The sequence below is a fragment of the Dermochelys coriacea genome, chromosome 11, assembly GCF_009764565.3.
Source record: "Dermochelys coriacea isolate rDerCor1 chromosome 11, rDerCor1.pri.v4, whole genome shotgun sequence".
NCBI classification, from domain to species: Eukaryota; Metazoa; Chordata; order Testudines; family Dermochelyidae; genus Dermochelys; species Dermochelys coriacea.
Window position 1 is genome coordinate 52,056,930 of NC_050078.2, and position 20,550 is coordinate 52,077,479.

The 20,550-nt window shown below is 38.1% G+C and overlaps 1 protein-coding gene across 8 annotated transcripts in view; it reads left to right on the forward strand.

The window, feature by feature from the left end:
- The window catches only part of GULP1 (GULP PTB domain containing engulfment adaptor 1), a 289,955-nt gene that overhangs the window by 247,790 nt on the left and 21,615 nt on the right, over window positions 1–20,550 (forward strand). For 5 of the 8 annotated variants that reach the window (XM_043505462.1, XM_043505461.1, XM_043505459.1 and 2 more), the window contains 2 exons: window positions 13,164–13,388; window positions 16,716–16,854. In XM_043505462.1, coding sequence (XP_043361397.1) covers window positions 13,164–13,388; window positions 16,716–16,854 — 364 coding nt within the window. The remainder of the gene's footprint in view (window positions 1–13,163; window positions 13,389–16,715; window positions 16,855–20,550) is intronic. The other 3 variants (XM_038422769.2, XM_038422763.2, XM_038422762.2) reach the window with 1 other exon arrangement.

Below are 20,550 nucleotides of genomic sequence, written 5' to 3' on the forward strand. Positions count from 1 at the left end.
TCTAAGGTGCTACAAGTAGTCCTTTTCTTTTTTGCGAATACAGACTAACACGGCTGCTACTCTGAAACCTAAATTCCTTACCTAACTCAATGGGTCCCTGAATTTCTGTGGGGAAGGCAAAACAATCCTCAGCACCTGGGCCAGTATGGTAGTGGGGGAAAATTCCTTCCCAGCTCCTAAAGGAAAAAGGTGACTAGCACAGTGTCCACAGTAGATCATAAAATACTTGGTCCTACTTTGATCCCATGGGTGGGAGAGAGGGCGCTGCTGGTTCATGAAGAAAGAGGGTATAATTTGTGTGGCACTTGATATAAATCCCCTTTCCCCCCAGCTGGTGTTCCTGGTGGTTCAGTGTCCCTATCTAAACCAAACACTTCTGGTTCCCCCATGGCTCAAGAGCTACAATCCCTTTTCTTCCTCCTTGCCAGACAAAGTCCCGCAGCATTCAGTTGCGATGAGCATGTTATAGTTAGAAGAGGCACTAAAACTTTGCAGGATGTGGACTGGATGTGTTTAAGGCTAAATTATGCTTATTCAAACAAGGATATCTAATTACTACATTTTACAAAAGTAAAAGTAGAATGAACGTACCTTTTCTTATATTCTCTATACATTTCTGGGAAGAAAAGGTGTGATGTTACTAAAAATAGTAATAAAAAGTAAGTGCCGGATTTTGCTAAAATTACTTGAATGCACTTTTTTAAGAGGAGAATTTTTAAATTCACAGACCTAATCACTGGAAAATCTGCTTCCTCTTTTTTGCTTTTGGTTTTTTAAATGTATGACCTTTCTTGTGTTACTTGTTAATGAGCAGAGACATTTTTCCAATTTGATGAAAATTTAACTTTCTGGGCAAAATATATTTCAAAGCCTGGACTTTTCTCAGAAAACTATCACATTTCAATAGCCAGCTAACCACTTCTAATAATCAGTGTGAAAAATGCAGCTTCTTTTTCTTAATTCTCCTCATTCCCGGTTGTGCAGTGAACTTCATAAGGATATAGTCTTGAGATGATGTAACACAGAAGAATTACTATATTCAGTCAGAAAAATATAAATCTAGTTTGGTTCATTCACATTTAAAATAGCAGATGGATTACTGTGTTTTATATGCTATAAGTGAAGTATGATAGATGATATGCTCTCAATACACATTATTAGGCATTTCCTAGTATGACTCAATAACACAAACAGTTTGTAGTTGTTCAGGGGTATTAATCTTCGTACAAATTGACAGCATGTATCATAATTATTTCCTCCTGCCCATCCCAGTAAGCCCTACCCATGGATGGACTGGAAGGCCGCATATCAAGCAAAATGGGGGATTTCGTTCTGATAGATGTATAAGATACAACGTAAAAGAGTAGATAAAATGGAACATTGTTACATTGTTTGTTTTATTTTTGAGAGGAGTGCTGACAATCAGAATTTAACACAGCTGTGTTAACTTCAAAAGTGATTGGATACACTAAACAGTATCTAATCAAATAATGTCTTTGAGTTTAGGGGTTGTAATTTTATATGGAATATGTAGGATTAAATTTCCATCAAGTTGCATCTAAAAAGGTCTAGTCACAAAATATTACAATTATAAAAAGATATGTTATATTTGTCTTAGATCAACTCAATATGTTAACTGCACTTTAAGGATACAAATGTATAATTTCATCTGTCATCCACGTCACATTTACTTTGTATTGGTTTGGTTTTTTTTATTTGTCTTCATCATCTTAAATCAGTATGATAGTTAAAGAAAAGTAAAAAAATATGCTCCATTAAAACCATTTGTTTTACTTAATATTAAGAATATGAGTGTTAATTTTTATTATCATGATTCAAAGTACTAGTCCTCTTCCACTTTTTAAAATATTTGCTTTTTGCCTGTAGTACATCTGAGGGATGCGAAAGGTTGTAAGTATACGTATATTTAGTTCTCAAGAACGGCCTGAGATATATTAAGCATTCTGGGCAAGATTCTGATGTACTTTCTTATATGAAGTCCCATTAAATAATCCTTTTAATTTCATTGGCACTATTTGTAGATTGAGGTGCTACTCATCAGGAGTAAAAATAGCAGTCTCTGGCCTTCATGGTAAATTTCAGTGGTCAGGAATTGAATGTGTGATTTTTGTATCTCATATTAAAAGGTTCTTTTCAGCCCCTCAAATTTAATTCCTTCAGTCTCTTTCCTTTCTTTGTAGAATGTGATATTGGGAAGTAACTGAGATTATTTCACTCTCAGATTCTCAAGGTAGATTGTGACTCCAATAATCTGCCCTTCTTCCATGTGGAGAGCTCACTTTAATTTCAGTGGGTGTTCTATGGATGTAGGGAGAACTGAATCTTGGTGCTATGATTTATAGAACAGATCTGAGGGAAACATTTTATCTTAAATCTATACAACTATGATTGTGTATAATTGCTATTTCTAATTAATGCTGGTGATGTTCAGAGATATGAAGAATACTTGTGAGAATGTGATGCTCACTGTGATAAAGGTTTTCCAGATTTTAAAAAACGGATAGAGTCTCTCAGTGTCGCAATAGAAGTAAAAGTTTTTCCCTTTAGATAGCCTTATAATGTAAAGCTGCAGAATTCCCACGCGAAGAGGGATGGCAAGTTGTGGTCCCAATGCACTACAGGGGGATACAGTACATTTAGGCATAAAATGAGAAAAGACTGTACTCTACTAAATTTCACATATATTACTTGTTCTCTTTTCAAATAAAGGATGCTATTATGTATGCTTGAATTTATTGCAAGAGTTCTACTCTGTGAGGGAAGACATATGTATGTCTATGCATGGGTGATACTGTGTGGCATTCTGCATGCAAAATTTTAAAAACTAAAATTTGTTATTTGTTAACTGCCTGGCAGTTGAAATTTACAAACAAACAAAAAATATTGTTATTGAGGACCCTGGAAAAGATCACATGGTATGACAGTGCAAAATCCTACTAGTGCCTCCTTCTCTTATCTAGAGTCCCTGAAACAAGTGGGAATGGTAGGTTAGTTGCCCATTATAATCAAGTCCTGTTTTAACACATGGCATGGACATGTGAAATGTAATGCAAAATCGTTAATTTGATGATAAAAAACAAAATAGAAACAAGACTTCCCTAAATATTTTAAGTAAGGATAGAGGCAAGTCAAGTGGAGACAACTGGAAACTAAACAACTGGAAACTAAAATATACATTTTAAATGGATTTATTTAAAAGAGCGGAAATGTAGAAAAACAGTGGAAAATGGGTTTGATATGGGCACATTATTCCTTAAACAATTCAGTCAACTCAAACTATGATCTAGTGGAGTGGTTCTCAACCTGCAATCCGTGGGCCGCTTGTTACCCAATCACCACAGAGTCATGGGCCATGTGACATCCTTAGGGCCATACAGGTAGTATTGGATGCATCCCACATAACACATTGCAGGCCACATATGTGGCCCAGAATGGTCAATAGGTTGAGAACCACTGATCTAGTGAGTTTCAGTAAGTGATTGGATAGATTTATAATGCTACTGACTTCCTTGATAAAGTGCTTTGAGATCTACTGATGGAAAGCACTATATAAGAACCAGGTATTGTAATTACACAGCGTATGCTCTGCTGATATAGGTAACCCAATGAAATGACATGGAACCTGGCAGCCACATAACTTGTAGTATTGGCAAATGCTAATAGAATGCATATGTTATCATAATGTCATGCATTTATTGCATTTCACTGGAAGTTCCTGGCACACAAGACATTGTGTCCTTTTGACAATGCAGATTATTAAGAAATCTGTGATCATGTGTTATTCTGAGATGGAACACCAATTTGTAAGAAATTTGTTTAAATATATAGATAAAAGTGTAATTAGGAATGGGAGAACCTCATATTTACAGGTTCTAAATTACTATTTAACCTTTTCAAAGGAATTCTTAAAACATTACTTTGCAGATTCATTATCATATTTGGAACATTATTTCAGCATGGAGCTTCCTTGAGGCTTTAAAGAGGCTTGTCTGAGGGACTTAAATACAGCAGCTCTGAAGTTATGCAGCTAGGATACTGCTTTTCATGAGAATAAACTACAGGCCAGTGGAGTATGACTGAGAAAGAACTGTGTAAAAAACCTGAATATAGTCCTGTGCTGCATGACAAAGATTTTTTCCAAATTATATTTTTGAAAGCTACTTCTTTTGGCCTAGGATTTTACAGAGCTGTAAATTGTAATTATTTAAATTTTTCAAATTTACATGTAGCCCGGTTTCATCCTGAATGTAAATGGGTAGGAAACACTGATAGTAATGGAGTTTCACCTGTTTACACCTGGCATTAATTTGGCCCTAAGCTTTTAGCAGTGAATATATATATGACCTCTGATTCCCTTGTGTGAAATTTTGCTGTCACTTATTTAATCAACATCTATACCAATACATGGTGATGGTGATTGCAATACCCTCCAAGTTAACACCCTAATAAAGCTACGATGTCCTGAAGTGAATTTGAATTGGAAAGGGGAAAACAACTTTCAAAATAAAATATCTCTAGTTGCATTCATACACCCAGGCATTAAAAGTAATGAGAACCAAGGCAGAAAGCCAAAAGAAATTTTGATTATGCAGTCAAATTGTTCATCAAAAGGATGAAAGAGAAAGTTAACCATCAAGTTGCAAGTCTTTTGCATGCATGTTTCGTCCATTACAATTCTGTATCTTTATTATTTTTACTATTTGAATTTATACTCATTCAGTGCATTTCTAAAAAATTAAATCAGTTTCTGCATAATATTATTTTAAATTTTATTTTAGAATGATCTGTATCAAAGCTAGTAGTGATGTTAAACGGTTAAATAGTTGCTCAGTATGATGTATAACTGTCATTCAAGAAGTCTTATGCAAAATAGATTAACACATTTGTTACCACTTCCTGAATAAGTCTGTGAGAAGTATTAGTAATACTATATCGTGGTTAGAAAGATATGGTTTCCTTAGTTGGGAATAGAGCTTTGGAGTTTCTGTAAAGCTATACTCGTGTGTGGCATTTGAACTGTTGGCATGGGGTGTTGCTGATGGCTTTTGGTGTTTTGTTCTCGGTTTCATGCAGTCAGTCACTTGGATATACAGCTAAAGTTTCCATTACTCTTGTATGTGTGCTGTTTACTTTTCCTCTGTGTTTTAGTGGTTTGGCAGTACATTAATCACTGATCATTCTTCCATTTGGTCTTGATTATGTGGGGGAAATCTGATTTTCCCTTTATTGGTTTAATATGGTGGTGCTGCTTTTACATTTGTATCACAATAAGAGTTTAGATACTGCTTTTGAGAGAACTTGCACACACAACCTTAATAGATCCCTGAGTGCATCTATTTATTTTAAATAAACCTATTTTCATTATTTAAAATATCTGAGTGTGCCTTTTTTCACTATTGCTGCCTGAAGCAATCTATAAGGGGATCAGCTCTACCCACCAGCCTTCCTGGGGATATACAATTGATTGAAAGTGTAATCATTCACAACCACGTTGACTCTATCTGTTTCCATAGGAAGTTATATACCAAGCCCTGGCTGACTGCTAAGGAGCATCTCACCAGACCAGCCAAACAGGCCTTGATCTAGAGACAAGAAGGATTTTTTTTCAGATGTTGGATATTTTTTCAAGACATTCCTCGAGCATCTGCAAGCATTACTGTATCTGACTAACCAGAATTCCAGAATCAGAAAAAAGAAAACTGAAGGAAATGCCATGACAGCCACAGAACTCCCTTGATGAGAATAAATAACAGGGAACAGTCAGGAGGAGGGCAGTGTGTGAGAGAAGAGCAATGCAAGGGAAATAGTAAAAGACAAACCAACAGAAGAGTAGAAGAAGAAACCAACCAAAGTGGAAAATAGTGTCAGAGAGAGAAAAACAGACTGAAAAGATATGCGCGCCTTTGGATCTCACTGCATCACAGGTGTCTGCTGATTCCTGGCCTGACCTTATCTTTCTTTCGTGTAAAATATGTCTTTGTTTCTTCCTTGACTAATTTCTTATCTAAGCATCAGGGTCCTGGCACCTGTCAACCTGGAGCCTCCTTGACGTGTTCATCATGCATGGCATGGCCATTTCCAATATCCTACTCGGATCCTGAGGGAGCAGTTCCTCTCCCCAAGATCCGTCATGTAGCACTCATGTGCCTGCATAACTCCTTCCTCTTGGCCAGGGGCAGAGTCCTTGAATTCTCTGCCTCCCACTGAGTGCTGGGGGGTGAAAGCACTGAGTATAAACAGTATAAACATAAGATCTGAGATCTTAGCTGGTAAGGTTTCTTTCAGCTATTTGCCACTCAAATAGGACCATACAATAAAAGGGCCATGCACAGTGGCAGATGTAACAATCATCAAGATTAGCAAGTGCTGACTGGGCTCCACTTGGTTCCCCCCGCCCCTTCCCCCTTTCCTTCTCCTATGTGCCATGGCAGAGGAACAAAGATATGGGCCTCAGCGCAAGTTTTTATTGTGGGCCCCCACATGTCATCACATGTCCCACATTCAAATAAACTCTCACTTGCCTCACCCCCTTACACTCGTCCCTTCCTCTGCATCCCTACTCTGCTCCCACCCACCATCTCCCGGCTCCATGCTGTGTCATCTGCTCCCTCTAGCCAAGGCCCTGCTGTTGCCACTAGAGCTATCACCATTGTTTCTGCCAAAGCCAAAACTGCTGTTGCGGGAGCCAGAGCCACAAACTACTGCTGCTGATGCTGCCACCAGAGCTACACTCAGAGCCTCTAGGAGGAGCAGCACGTTGGTTCCTGCTGCCAGCATTTGAATTTTCCCAGGCAATGGGAGGGAAGAGCCTTTGACCAAAATGGAGGCTCTGCCATTGCAGGTCCCTCCTTGGGCAAATTCAAATGTGGGCAGTGGGGACCAGTACATTGCTCTTTTTAGAGGTTCCAGAAGGCCACAAACAATGGCAGAAGCTGAGCTGGGTATATGTTGGGCAGCTGAGCAGCCCTGGAACTGCAGGAGCCCTACAAGTGCACGAACGCCTAAGCAACTGAACCTGCTATTCCTCTGCAAGTGTTGTCTGCCCCCCACCCAATTCTGAGGCCCCTCCCTCACAAGTAACTGAGTCAGGCACCATTGCCAGGGCCCCCCTCACTGCTTCAGGGCTGATACAGTTGCATCAGTTGCATGTGTCTAACACTGCCCCTGGCCACCAGCCCCCATTTTTACAGGAACCTACAACCACATGTCCTGCAATGCCTTTACAAAATTACACAGCATTTAAGCATGCCCAAGAGTGGCTGGTGATAGCAGAAGTTTCCTACCCCTATCCTACAGGGGTCACAGCCCCTGGGCAAGTTCCAATAATGAACAGGTTGCTGTTGAAAATAAACTTTATTTCCATAGACTCCCTATCCTCCTCTTGCTCTGGGACACTGAGAAGTACGTAAAAAGAAAAGGAGTACTTGTGGGTGCCACAAGTACTCCTTTTCTTTTTGCAGATTCAGACTAACACGGCTGCTACTCTGAAACCTGAGAAGTATGTGTCTGCCTGCTCAGGATTCTCCCCAGCCAGCCTCACTTTAGTTCTCTCTCTCTCTCTCTCTCTGCACACAGAAAGTCAACATTTTTGAAGGGATACCTTCACAACTGAAGGACAAATTAAGCAGCACAAAAATACACTTTCTTTAGGCCTATATTTCCAATGTAGTTATTCTCATAGTGGAAGATACCTGACAATGACAACCATAAATACAAATAAAAGTCTGGTTTCAGCAAATGAAAAGAAAAGGAGATTTTGTTATAAACTGTTTCCAAAGATGCTAAGCAGCAGGCACTATCATTTTGTAAACTTTATGTAAACTGCAATCTGAAGTAGAAAGTCAAGAACTGCATCTCAGTTCAACAAGCATGAATCTGTCATTGCGTCAAGGTTTAAGTCAGGAACACAATTTGAGAAGCACCATTGAAGTTGCACCTGTTGTAGTAGCGGATGATATTTCCAGAGAAACTTTGTTTGAAACAAGCACAGCTGATGACCTGTAGATGAGCTACAAAGCCAAAGATTCCATAAATGATAGAAAACCAAAAAGCCTACATCCCTGTAGATAAGCAGGTCAACAGTGAAGCAGGTCAAAGCAGTCTTCCTGCTGAAATAGGTTTGACATTCCCATCTGATAAGTCACTTTCAAGATTGTTTTATCATCTGAGCTGTTGCACATGCTTGTATAGATTGTCCTTACCAGTCCTCAGAGAATGATATGCCATATGGACAGTTTCCTTTTTGTCATATAGGCCACCATTTTTCATCTTCATTTTAAGGAATGAAAAATGCACCACGTTGAAGATTGCATGTCAAGTGGCTAGTATAGTCATCTCTTTCAGATTATGCATACTGTCAAATTTGTTCGTTGTTCAATGATACAGATGCTTGAAAATCGGCATGGTTAACAGTGATTGAAAGAATACTCTAAAGTCAATGTCTGTTCAGGACAGGAGCAAACAACATATGTAGTCACATGTGGCAGCTCTACAGTTCACAAAGGGTCATAGTATCAATGCATATTTTGATAAACAAACATCTGAACATAATAGGAAATGGCACGAAGTACTAAAAATATTGCTTTACACTGTCAAAACTATTTTAATAGTTTAAAATAGCTATTTTAATTTCCCTTTCATGGCCACTGTGAAGTGCTGTAGAGCAACAATGGTGGCATTTAGTTGAGCGTCATTACGCTACTTGCAAGGTTCATTATCCCTTTTGCCCAACATATCAGTGACACTAAGGGAAATCAAATACTTAAGCAAGACAGTTACCGATGAACTTAAGTCTTTTTGTATCAGAAGTCAGGAGATGCATATTTAATAGCTGCAAAAAAGCTAAGCTGTTAGCTGCGAGTATTAGCCATGTTGATCTGATGACTATTTTGCTTCTGTTGTTAATACTGATCATTTTGAAGGAAAAGTAGGTATTAAAGAGCATTTTGTAAGCTTTGTAGCAGCAAGTGAGGCAGATGCTGCCTCCTTGTGTGACCAGTTAACTAATATTGTATTCTGCAAGTATGGATTAGACCCCAAATACATGTCTGGACAGGGATATGATGGGGCCAGTGTTTGGCCAGAGCTTGTGGAGCAAAAAATGAGAGAATATCTGTCAGCAGAGGAGACAAAGTGTATGCATCAGACATTGATTACTCAGCACATCAAATTTACCTACTTTTGGTGCATGCTGCTGAAGATAAGGCCAGTCCAGATCTGAAGGTTTTCTTCTTAACTTTGCAGGAAATATATAAATAGTTTGTAGACTTTAACCATCAATAGGGAAAACAAGTGATTACGTCCAAAATGATTGATACCTTCACACTCTTGCTTGAAACAGTAAAGTTTTGCAAAGGGAAGAGGAACTTGATGATGTGCTTCAGACCCCTGAAGAAGTTGGCAGGATAGATGCAGCATATGAAATTGAACAGGCTTCTGAAGAATGAAGGAGATCTTTACATTTAAAGACAATCTGCAAGACTAGATGGGAGCTCAGATGAAATCTATTGAAGCAATGACAGTAAATTTTCAGAATACAATTGAATGCCTATAAGCTGAAACTGTTGCTGAATGCAGGAGCAGTGAGGACACACATCAAGAGCAAATAACAACTTGTCTTTTGATGGCTGGATGTTCTACCTCAATCTGTGATGGTGGCATAGGATCTTTGTTTTCATGGCTGCAGCCTCTGGAATCCTTCAGTCGAAGAAAATTGATCTGTGCCAGGACATTTGAGAGCACAGTGAATGAGGTTAGCAAATTCTGATCTGAAGAAAAGTACAAGGAAATTGTAAAAGAATCTCAGAACAGGTGGCAATCAAGCCACAGGAAGAGACATGAATGCTGCACATGATGAATTTGCACCCAATTCTGTCTTTGAAGCAAAAGATAACCATTGAAGGAAATATTTTGAAGTTTTAGACAGAACAGGGAACTAAAATCTCAACTTGAAGGATTTCAAGAGGTAGCTACCCTGTTTGGTTTCCTCCATCCCAAGCGATTTCAAAATATAACTTTAGAAAAATCAGCAGAGGAAGTTCTTAAATTCATGGGAAAATACTCATAATTTTCTTCAGACTTGATTCAGGAATTGTGTCCTTCTGGCTGTATTATTTTTTTTTTTACAGAAGGCACAGAGGTGTTCAGTTTGTCACTTGGAATCCAGAGCTACTTGAGTTTCATAGTGACAAGTTTTCGTGATGATGTTTGACCAAAAGGGGAAAATGGACATGGCTCAGTGACCTTGCTTTCCTTGCAACTGAGGAAGACAAAACAGCAAGGATGGAGCTGGACATCATTATAGAACAATTTGCCAAGAAAAAGTGCTGCTGTGGTGCTAGATTCCAGTAGTTGGCTGCATACGAGCCAACACAGTTTGGGTGAGATTCCACTTTGTTTAGGCTTGTGATTTTTGTTTTAAGGGTTTTTTTTTAACTTTTTATCTTTAAAAAGCCTAAAGTGATGTGACCTTTGGGTCTCGTGCTGCATGTTGGCTGATTTTGCTCTAACTCTTAAATCTGCCCCTGGAAATGCATGCCTGTTACAGCACCAGCGCTGGCTAAGAGTTTCAAAATGAGCTGAAGAGAGAAGACAGTGCCCATGGATATTCTGGGCACATCTCTTTTTTAAAGGCGATTTGTAGCACCTTGTGATGTACAAACCCCACACTGGGCATCATGAGGTTAAGGGATTATTTTGGTATCAGCCGGCCCCGCCACACCTGCAGCAAATGCTCCATCTGATGGAGGAATTAAAAGACAGGGAATTAGCCTATTTGGGTGGCAGAGCTGGTGAGCAGACCTGCAGCCAACAGCTCCAGCAGTGCAGAGCACAGGGAAGTTTAAGGCACTGACACAGCTGCCCAAAGAGGCCCTCCCTGAGGCAAGGGAGGATCCACCCCAGAGACAACCAGAGAGGGAAGTATCCTGCAGACCTTGGACATTGGTTACCCCCCTCTTATTCATTGTGTTAAAAAAGCAAGTATTGGATGAATGGACTATACGTTGGGTAGAAAGCTGGTTAGATTGTTGGGCTCAATGGGTAGTGATCAATGGCTCAATGTCTAGTTGGCAGCCGGTATCAAGCGGAGTGCCCCAGGGTCTGTCCTGGGGCCAGTTTTGTTCAACGCCTTCATTAATGATCTGGATGATGGGATGGATTGCACCCTCAGCAAGTTTGAGGATGACACTCAGCTGAGGAGAGAGGTAGATACACTGGAGGCTAGGGATAGGGTCCAGAGTGACCTAGACAAATAGGCGGATTTGGCTAAAAGAAATCTGATGAGATTCAGCAAGGACAAGTGCAGAGTCCTGCACTAAGGACAGAAGAATCCCATGCACTGCTACAGGCTGGGGACCGACTGGCTAAGGGGCAGTTGTGCAGAAAAGGATCTAGGGTTTACAGTGGACGAGAAGCTGGATATAAGTCAACAGTGTGCCCTTGTTGCCAAGAAGGCTAACGGCATATTGGGCTGCATTAGTAGAAGTATTGCCAGCAGATCGAGGGAAATAATTATTCCCCTCTATTCGGCACTGGTGAGGCCACATCTGGAGTACTGCAGCGAATTTTGGGGCCCCCCACTACAGAAAGGATGTGGACAAATTGGAGGCCAGGGGGTCGAGGGGGGAGAATGATGACATCACAAACACTTAAAGCAGGAGACGGAGTGCAACTCTCTGGTCTGATTTAGTTGTTTATAATGCCATCATTTTTTTCATGAGAAACACAGAACCTTGACCTCAACTCAGGACATGGCAGGGAAAATCAAACAAAACCTTTCCACTTACTTTTCAAATAATGCTTGTGTGTTTTGTTTTTGAAATGAGAAGCCTATAGAATTATAAACGAAAACACATTACTAGGATAATTTTAAAACAACTTATTTTAAACCTTAAAATTCAAATAGATAAAGGAAACAAAAGGAAGTAACAAGTTAAAAATGAAAGGAAATAAAATCGGGGAAGTAAGGTTTTACTGTCAGAATTTTGGGTGATGAGAATAAGTACACTTCTTAGCTCCCACCACATCTAAAACATGATTCCCTGCTGACTGTGCGTTTGGGGGTGGGGAGGGGAGGAATCCTCTCTTCAGGTCACAGAGCATACAAGGACCAGTCCCAGTGATGCTACTCAAAGGCTGCAGTAGCTATTCTGGCCATTGTGTGGGAAGGACTTGGGAATTGGTAGAACCTTCATGCTTCACCCCTCTTCAACTGGAAAGAATTGCTCTGCTAGAAGTCCCCAGAATGCTGGACTGTTCACGTGCAAGGGGCTCCCCACTCAGCACAACCACAGAAGTGGGTTCTAGCCCACAAAAGCTGATGCCCAAATAAATTTGTTAGTCTCTAAAGTGCCACAAGGACTTCTGATTGTTTTAGCAGTTCTACTGTGTCATGAACCCTGTTTACCTGTGCTAGGGGAAAGAGGATTTGAGCCTTTGTGATAGAAGATCTCAGACACTGTTTAAATTATCTAGTTAAACACATCTCATTTCAACTCAAAAGTGCATTAGTTGTTGTTGTACCAAAAATGTCATAAGGATATATATTTCTGTGTAGGAACTGTATAGTTTTCATATTCTATAGCTGAGTAACCAAAGAAGCCAATACAATCTTCCGATTCAAAATAAAACAAATCCCGTAAACTGCCTACATAGCGGGCTTTTATTGTATGATGATTTTATTATATGAATTTTTTTATGTTGGGGGAAAAAGAAATGGTCAATGGAACATTAACATGACAGAGAACCAGATTCTGGCCTGTACTTTAACCACAACAACTTTCCTCCCTAATTATGTGCCTAAGTACTGTTTTGCATGTGCAAATATGGGGTTTTGTAGGTATGTTGTTGCATGCAGATTTTTGTGGGTGCAACCCATTGTACCCACATAGGAAAATGTATTCATTGTATTTTTATTAATTTTTTAATATATGAATCTTCTTTGTTCCCACCAATACTGGAATACTTTTAATGACTATGGGTTTTTAAGGTTCTCTTTTCATTTACAAAAAAATTCTTTAGCGTTCTGTTGAACAGCAATTTGCAAACAACTTTTTAAAATATAAAATGTGAATTTTTTCTTTCCCTTACATTACTACTTTCTATTCCTTAGAATATTTTCTCTTTCTGTGATTCCTTTACAGTTGCTGCAAATAAAGTCTGATAATGATCAACATATGTTTCAAAGACCCTCCACCTTTTTCTGGTGTAATAATGAGAATTCAACTCCTTGTTTAGATATCTCTTCCATTACACTTACTCCTATGAGCTCTCCTGACTCCAGACTATCATCTGGACTATTAACACCACCACCTTCAAAAAGTGGTCTTCCAAAACCAGTCAATGAATACAGCATCCCAAGACCTCGTGTAATCCTGCTGTGCAAAAACTTTTTTTTTCTATTTTCCTATGTTCTCTGTTGTGTGTTGATTGTATTAAAATATACATTTTGTACAGTGGTTAAAGGACAGATCAGATATATTGTAGGTTTTTTCTGGGTACTGTTAAAATATGGAGACTTTTGAGATGTTCTATGGTGCCTGCATCATATCCTTAAAATAATATCTTATTTTTCCAACTTCTTAACATTTCTTCTTCTTTACATTCTAATGGTTTACCTGTATGTGCTATATTTTTAGACTAGTTTGCTATTTTGGTAGAGTAATTACACTAATAATAGGTATTTACATTATTCAAGACAGTGTCCCAAAAGTCTGATTTGGACGGCTTTAATTTTTTTCAGTAGAAAGAGAACTTGGGTAAGTGAGAAAGTATTGATTAGCCAGAAGAACAAACAGCCATTATATTTGTTTTACTATAGTTTCTATGAACTCTGTGCAAAATGAAGGCTGCAAATTATTTTAGTCTAAAATGATCTGTAACATGCATATTGACTGCCTTCTCATAACAATTTGTCAATACTCACCACCTTTTCTCCATTTGCAAATGACATTTGGCTGTATCTGGCAAACATTATCATGGCTTTCTGCATGTGTTTACTGAATAAAAATGCGTCTCATGTTCATCCAGATTTTAATAGTACACATTTATTTTCTGAATTAACCACTAATTATCAAATTTAATAAAAATTAGTTGTATTAATGCTATCAAAATGCCCAATGACTATGACAAGAAATTGGAATATTGAACAGCAAAATATGAATGAAAAGCTTTTACCAAAAAGACTCATTTAAGACTGACCTTAAATATTGTTTACATATCTATCTAGCTTCTGCAGACCTATTTATAAACTTAAATTCTCAGTTATTATCTACTAGCCACAATTCATGCAAAAATCTTCCATGAACATCAGTGGGAAATCTGTATGTGAATCTAGGGTAATCTATGGCTCATAAATACATGCAGGGCCTGATATCATACTCCTGATGCAGACAAACCCCATCTCACATCATTGGGAGTTCTGTTTGCACGAGGAATGTGAGATCTGCTCACTTTTTAATTACTGTTTAATTACTGTTTGTGTTACACAGCCTGAAAAATACACACAGAACTCCCATGATATTAATGGGAGTTCCATGTGCAGATTAACAAGAGTCTATTGCACATAAACAATATGCTCTCAAGAACCATTGGCCCATAGGCTTTCTCTGAAGTGCATGTGCTAACACTTCTTGATGTCAACAAGAGTGTGTGTGTGTGTGTGTGTGTGTGTGTGTGAAAAGTTCCATATAAATTAATCATTTTTAAAAAGAAGTTGAATTCTAATCTTACCACAAACATACATGAGAATTATTTATATTAAATAGAATGAAGTAAAAAGACAAGCCAAAATTTTTATATGTGGAGCCCTTACATTAGGCATGTCAATACATGTAACTAAAAATGGCCCAATTCTCAGAGAGGCTGAGTATGTCCAGATCCCATAATATGTATATAAAATATGAATTCCAAATTCATGAGCTGAAAATTATGTGGTTTTGAGAAAACAATACCACAAAAGACTATTGAATAACGACTATATAGATGAATATACAGGAAATAAATATTTTAGGATTCTCTCCAGCCCAAGTTTTATATATTATACAGATTATATATACATAAAATCTTTCCAAGCAGCACAGTCTGTAGAATTGAGAGAGTCAACATATTCAAGAAATAGGTTAGCTTTTTGCAGAAAACAAGACTTTAAAAAAACCCTGCACACTCGGGAGTAGAGGAACATCTCAGTGAGAGAGGAAGAAGTACTGAAAACAAGATTCTACGTCCTGTGATTTCTTACCCAGAGCCTTTCTCTGCTCTATATCCCCTTCTTCCCCACCACCTCCTGGAGTGATGCTGAATGAGAGAATGCTGTGGATGAGGGAAATATTTGTGTAGTCTCAAGAAGCAGAGAAGGCTGGTTCTGGCCTGTATATGGACTTTATGTTAAAAATAATAATAATAATAACCTAGTTATATAGGTAGAAGGTTTTACTTGATCCCACACGAGTGAATGTGCTGCTAAGGAATCACATTCAGATCTCCAGCTCTGCCCTTCTTTTCTGGAATGGAACTGTCTGTGACTGCATCTCTGTGATGGGACAATTTGAGCTACATAGAAACTACTAAAGAAAGGAAAATACCTTTCCAACATTCCTATTACAGCTGCATGGCTCAAGAGGGCTGTGGAACTCCCATGAGCCAGCATCTGTAAAGGCTGCTTATCACATAGGTTGTAGCATTGAGATAATCTGCCTAAATCAGTTTGTCTTAATCCTTTGGTTACAACCTCTTTCATGTCAGCATTTTGAGCAAATTGGAACTTATTTTGCCAAGTTATTAGGAAATAGTACATTTTTCATCTGGCATTATAGTATTTCCAGAAGCTTATTTTCTATAATGTGAGTAAAAATGAACTTGCATACTTCTGTCCCATATCAGTGGTATATATTTTGCCTTAGTTTGGTTTGTCATTCTGAATTTTTAAGCTATTTTTAGCATCTGTTCTGTATTGACTTGATGGAGCTGTATTCTATGTCCTGGGAGTGATGGTAGAACTGCTGTATGAGCTGTGATTCATGTTTTTTATTTCAATGTGAATTTGGAACCAGTAACTTATTTACTTATCCAGTGTTTGTTGAAGTCTGCTAAAAAATCCAGGGCTTTCATAATGAAATATTTTCTGCTCCCGATTCAAGGATAATTTTTTTTATTTTGGATTTTAATATCACATTTTGTCAGTGTCTTAGATGTCCAGGTTATTGCTTATCACAACATACATTCCATGCATTGAGGACAGCAGCTCTCATAGGTTGTCAAATAAATACTCATGTTATATAAGGAGAAATTAGTAAAGAAAAAATATTGAAATTATATCTTTTAATTTCAGGCACTATTTCTGTACATTCAAATATATAGCCTATTGCTGTTGCCCCGTTATCTTAAATGGGTCTTGGGAATAATACCTCTGTTCAAATTCTTATTAATTTAGGGTTGTTTCTTTCCAGCTCTTTCAGGTCTAAATGTCATTTATTTCTGGCTATCTCAGATTTACTGAAAATGTGAAATTTACAATGCTATTCGGGTTTTAGCATGTCCCATAAACTCTTGGTTGTGAATGCCATTTGCTTGGTGTCAGGAGCTGGGTTTTGCATGCTGTTATTTTTGATACTGGAGCTCTTCTGCATGCTGAAAAGTACAGTATTGTGATTTTTTCATGTGAAATATTACCCTAATATTTATTGTCCTTATTGTAGGCAGGCAGTGTGACACCTAAATCACCCTCCACTGACATCTTTGATATGGTTCCCTTTTCTCCCATATCCCCTCAGTCATCAACACCTACTCGCAATGGCACACAGCCTCCTCCAGTACCCAGTAGATCTGCAGAGATCAGTAAGTTTTGTAATGACTGACCTAATTTTTTCTTATATTGTTTTTTAATAAAGCATCTAAAATGGTTTACTGACATTTTCGTGACAAGCCATTTACTGTTTTTGTTAGTCACATGTCTGATAATGCCATTTCATTTTTATACCATCTGACCCAAATTCTTTGCAGTTCCTGACAAGTTAAATAATGAATAAATTCATTTAGTTGATTAAACTATCAGATTCACAATTTGATGGTTGGGGATTAAAACTCCCTTACTTTTTATAGAATGTTTTTTTTTAAAACTTAACCCAGGAAGTATTTTGACTTCCAGTTACATTTTCTTTATTGCTGCTGCGTAACATAAATATTTTTTTGAAAACCTCCATTTGGTGGGAGGGTCGGGGGAAAAGAGTGGTGATGGTATAGAATGGAGAGTTGGATTCACAACTGAATATTCAGAGTTTATTGGGGTAATAGTGTTCATTTTACTTTTCATGTCATCCATGAGAAACAAAGATAAAAGCTCAGAATCTCAGTATGAAAGTAGTGTATTCTGTTTCCAGCATTTCGCACTGATGGAGGAATATTGCATTTTATTGCTTGGCATGGTCTAGAAGCCCTATCCTGAGGATTGCTGAGCTCTCAGATTTTGACCCCAGAATGTTCTAGATAAAGTAGAGTACCCAGTTCAGCCCAAGTCCACTGAAGTCATTGGTGTTTTGCCTGCTCACATTAAGGTACGGTTTGATTTGCAGACCTTGCAGAATGTTTCACTGCACATTTCCCACCTACTGTACACATGAAAATCCATTTCTTGGTTTCATCTAGGTCAGTGGCAAAAGTCCATTGATTTCAGTGGAAGTAGAAACAGGCCCAAAGGTACCAGAAAAGGTACCTAATTCATAACACAGTTACGCTGGTGTAAATTAGGAGTGACTCCAATTAAGTTAACCGTTAACTCAGTGTAGAAAAGTGGTGTAAATGAGATTAAGATCATTCCTGCTTTTAATTTCTTTAACCTAACAGAAAAACACTGCAAGAGAACTTGCCATTTAATGGGGAACTGAAAGGCTGTTTATAGTTGATGAAAGTATTTGTATTTCTTTTGAACGGCAGTGGTGCAATTGTATACAGAGCTTTATAATCTGTGGTGTTTTTCTTAAAGCCCCATCTTTTGAGTCCTCTGCATACAACATAATCTCTGTTTTCATTTTTTTAAGAAGTATATTTCTAGCCCTCATGGTTGAAAAGAAAATCTTGAAAATGGAAACCTCAAAGTCTCAAAAAACAGAAAATAGATAATGAGAACAAACATTAGTTTTGTTTTAAAATTTCATGATTTTAAAGTCAGTTTCATAATTTTGGGGGACTGACTCCTGAGTTTTGAACACGAGATGATACTACTGCAGTAGTTGATATAATTAACATCTAACATTGAGGTCAGGTGTTGCATGTGTTAATGATTTCATTAACTGCTTAAGGAATAAATATCCATAAAGGAAATACCAAATCCATATTTTGACAAGGTCCCTCAACAAAGGCTCTTATACAAAGTAAGGGGTCATGGGATAAGAGGGAAGCTCTTCTCATGGATTAGTAACTGGTTAGAAACAAAGGGTAGGAATAAATGGTCAGTTTTCACAGTGGAGACAGTTAAATACCAGGGTCCCCCAAGGACCTGAACTGGGACCAGTGCTTTTCAACATATTCATAAATGACCTGGCTAAAGGGCTAACCAGTAAGGTGGCGAAGTTTGCAGATGATACTAAATACTCAAGATAGTTAAGTCCAAAGCAGACTGTGAAGAGTTACAAAGGGATCTCACAAAACTGGGTGACTGGGCAACAAAATTGCAGATGAAATTCAGTGTTCGTAAATGGAAAGTAATGTACATTGGAAAACATCATCCCAACTATACCAACAAAATGTTGGGGTTGAAATTAGCTGTTATCATTCAAGAAAGAGATCTTGGAGTCGTGGATAGTTCTCTAAAAACATCTGCTCAATGAGTAGCACCAGTCTGCCTGTAAATTCCATTACTCTAATGATTAAGCTGTTTTTCTGCTAGAATATAGAGAAAATATATTTTAGTCTTGATCTGACTATTGATAAACCATTTTGAATTAATTTTGGAAAATAAAGTAATTTTAAATTAAACTGATAACCTGGATACCCAGTTTCAATTCAGAGGGTGACAAATGTTCCGAAAAGTGGGTAAGAAGAGTGCATATACCAGAAATGTCAAAAGGCACTGAATGATTGAGGTATTCCTGAGTGTCTTTACAATTGATAATAGCCCTAATGTTTCCACCCTTGTTGACACTGAATAGTGCTATACTCCACTGATTTCAGTGGGACAGCAAGTGTAGTTTGATAGCACCAAAGACTGGCAGAATCAGATCCTAAGCATCTGGCAGTAGAAAAAGTGTAGTCTGGCAGTAGAAATCTTTTCAAACATAGCCTAGAACTCTCTTTCTACTGCCTGGTATGCTTCAGTAAGAGGGGATATTCTTGCAATATTCTTTATGTTCTCAAAAACTCATTGATCTCAGTGCAATTTGAGATGCACAGAAAGGACAGATTTGGGTCTTTTATCTGTATAAACTTGTGTTATGGACTAATCTATATTCAAGTTGGGATTTTATAGTTCAAGAAAGGATACAAAGGAAGCTCTAAGCCACCTTTCCTCCTCTTCTACTCATGGGGCAGGCTCCTGGTGAAAGATATAGCATATCCCATTCCGCCCAAAAATGGCTCCCTTTAGAGCTGGTCAGTAAAATCCTAAGGAGGCATTTTGTTCTCAGAATTTACTGATTTGTTTAAATTTAATGTTTCACAGAGACAGTTCGGTTTTGATGATGCTTCCCCAGAACTTAGGCAGGATTTCAGCAGAACCCTGCCTAACAGATAGCCTTCAAAACCTGACTCGTTTTCTGCCAGCATGCCAGCTGAGCTCCTCAACATCCCCGGCTTCCAGGCTCTTGGTGCCTCAATTGCTGGCTCTATCCATCCCCATTATATATGGGATAGACCTATGTGGAGAATGACAATTCTGTTTCATGAAGGATTTCAATGCTTTGAAATGTATTTTTGTTTCAATTAGGAAAACAAACCAAAAATTTAGAAATTTTCTATGAAAGGGAATGCTCAGAATGCAAGATGGGGTTCTTCAAGGTGAATTGCAAAGCTAGTTAAACCCAGATTGTTTACTGAGTGCTTCCACCAGCCAATGCTTTTTTTTCCACTTTGTGAAATAATCCAGAATCTTTATGTCTGTGGTATGGCCGATACCACAAGTCTCATTCTAGCAGTATTGTGTTATCAGCTTTGTCACAAACTTAGAAATTATGAAAGATCTTCAGCAAACCAGGAAGAGCGAGGCCAAAAAGGAATATTTAAAAAGTTAATTAAAACTTATTTGAATGCAGAATGGTCTCACCAGCCTGGTTAGTGGGATTAATGAGCACAGAAACTCAATTTTAAATTAAGTTTTCAAGTTCACCTCCACAATATATAGACATTGCAAATACAAGGGTTGAAAAATCAGTTATTCAGTTCTTATTTTAGTTACCAATGAAGAACTGAGTTCAGCTACTTCCTTTGTGAAAATTCCAATAAACAATATAGAATCCTTTAAATAATCATCAAAGTGTCTCTCTGATATGTCTATAAGAACAGCCATACTGGATCAGAGTATCCTGTCTCTGACAGACACCT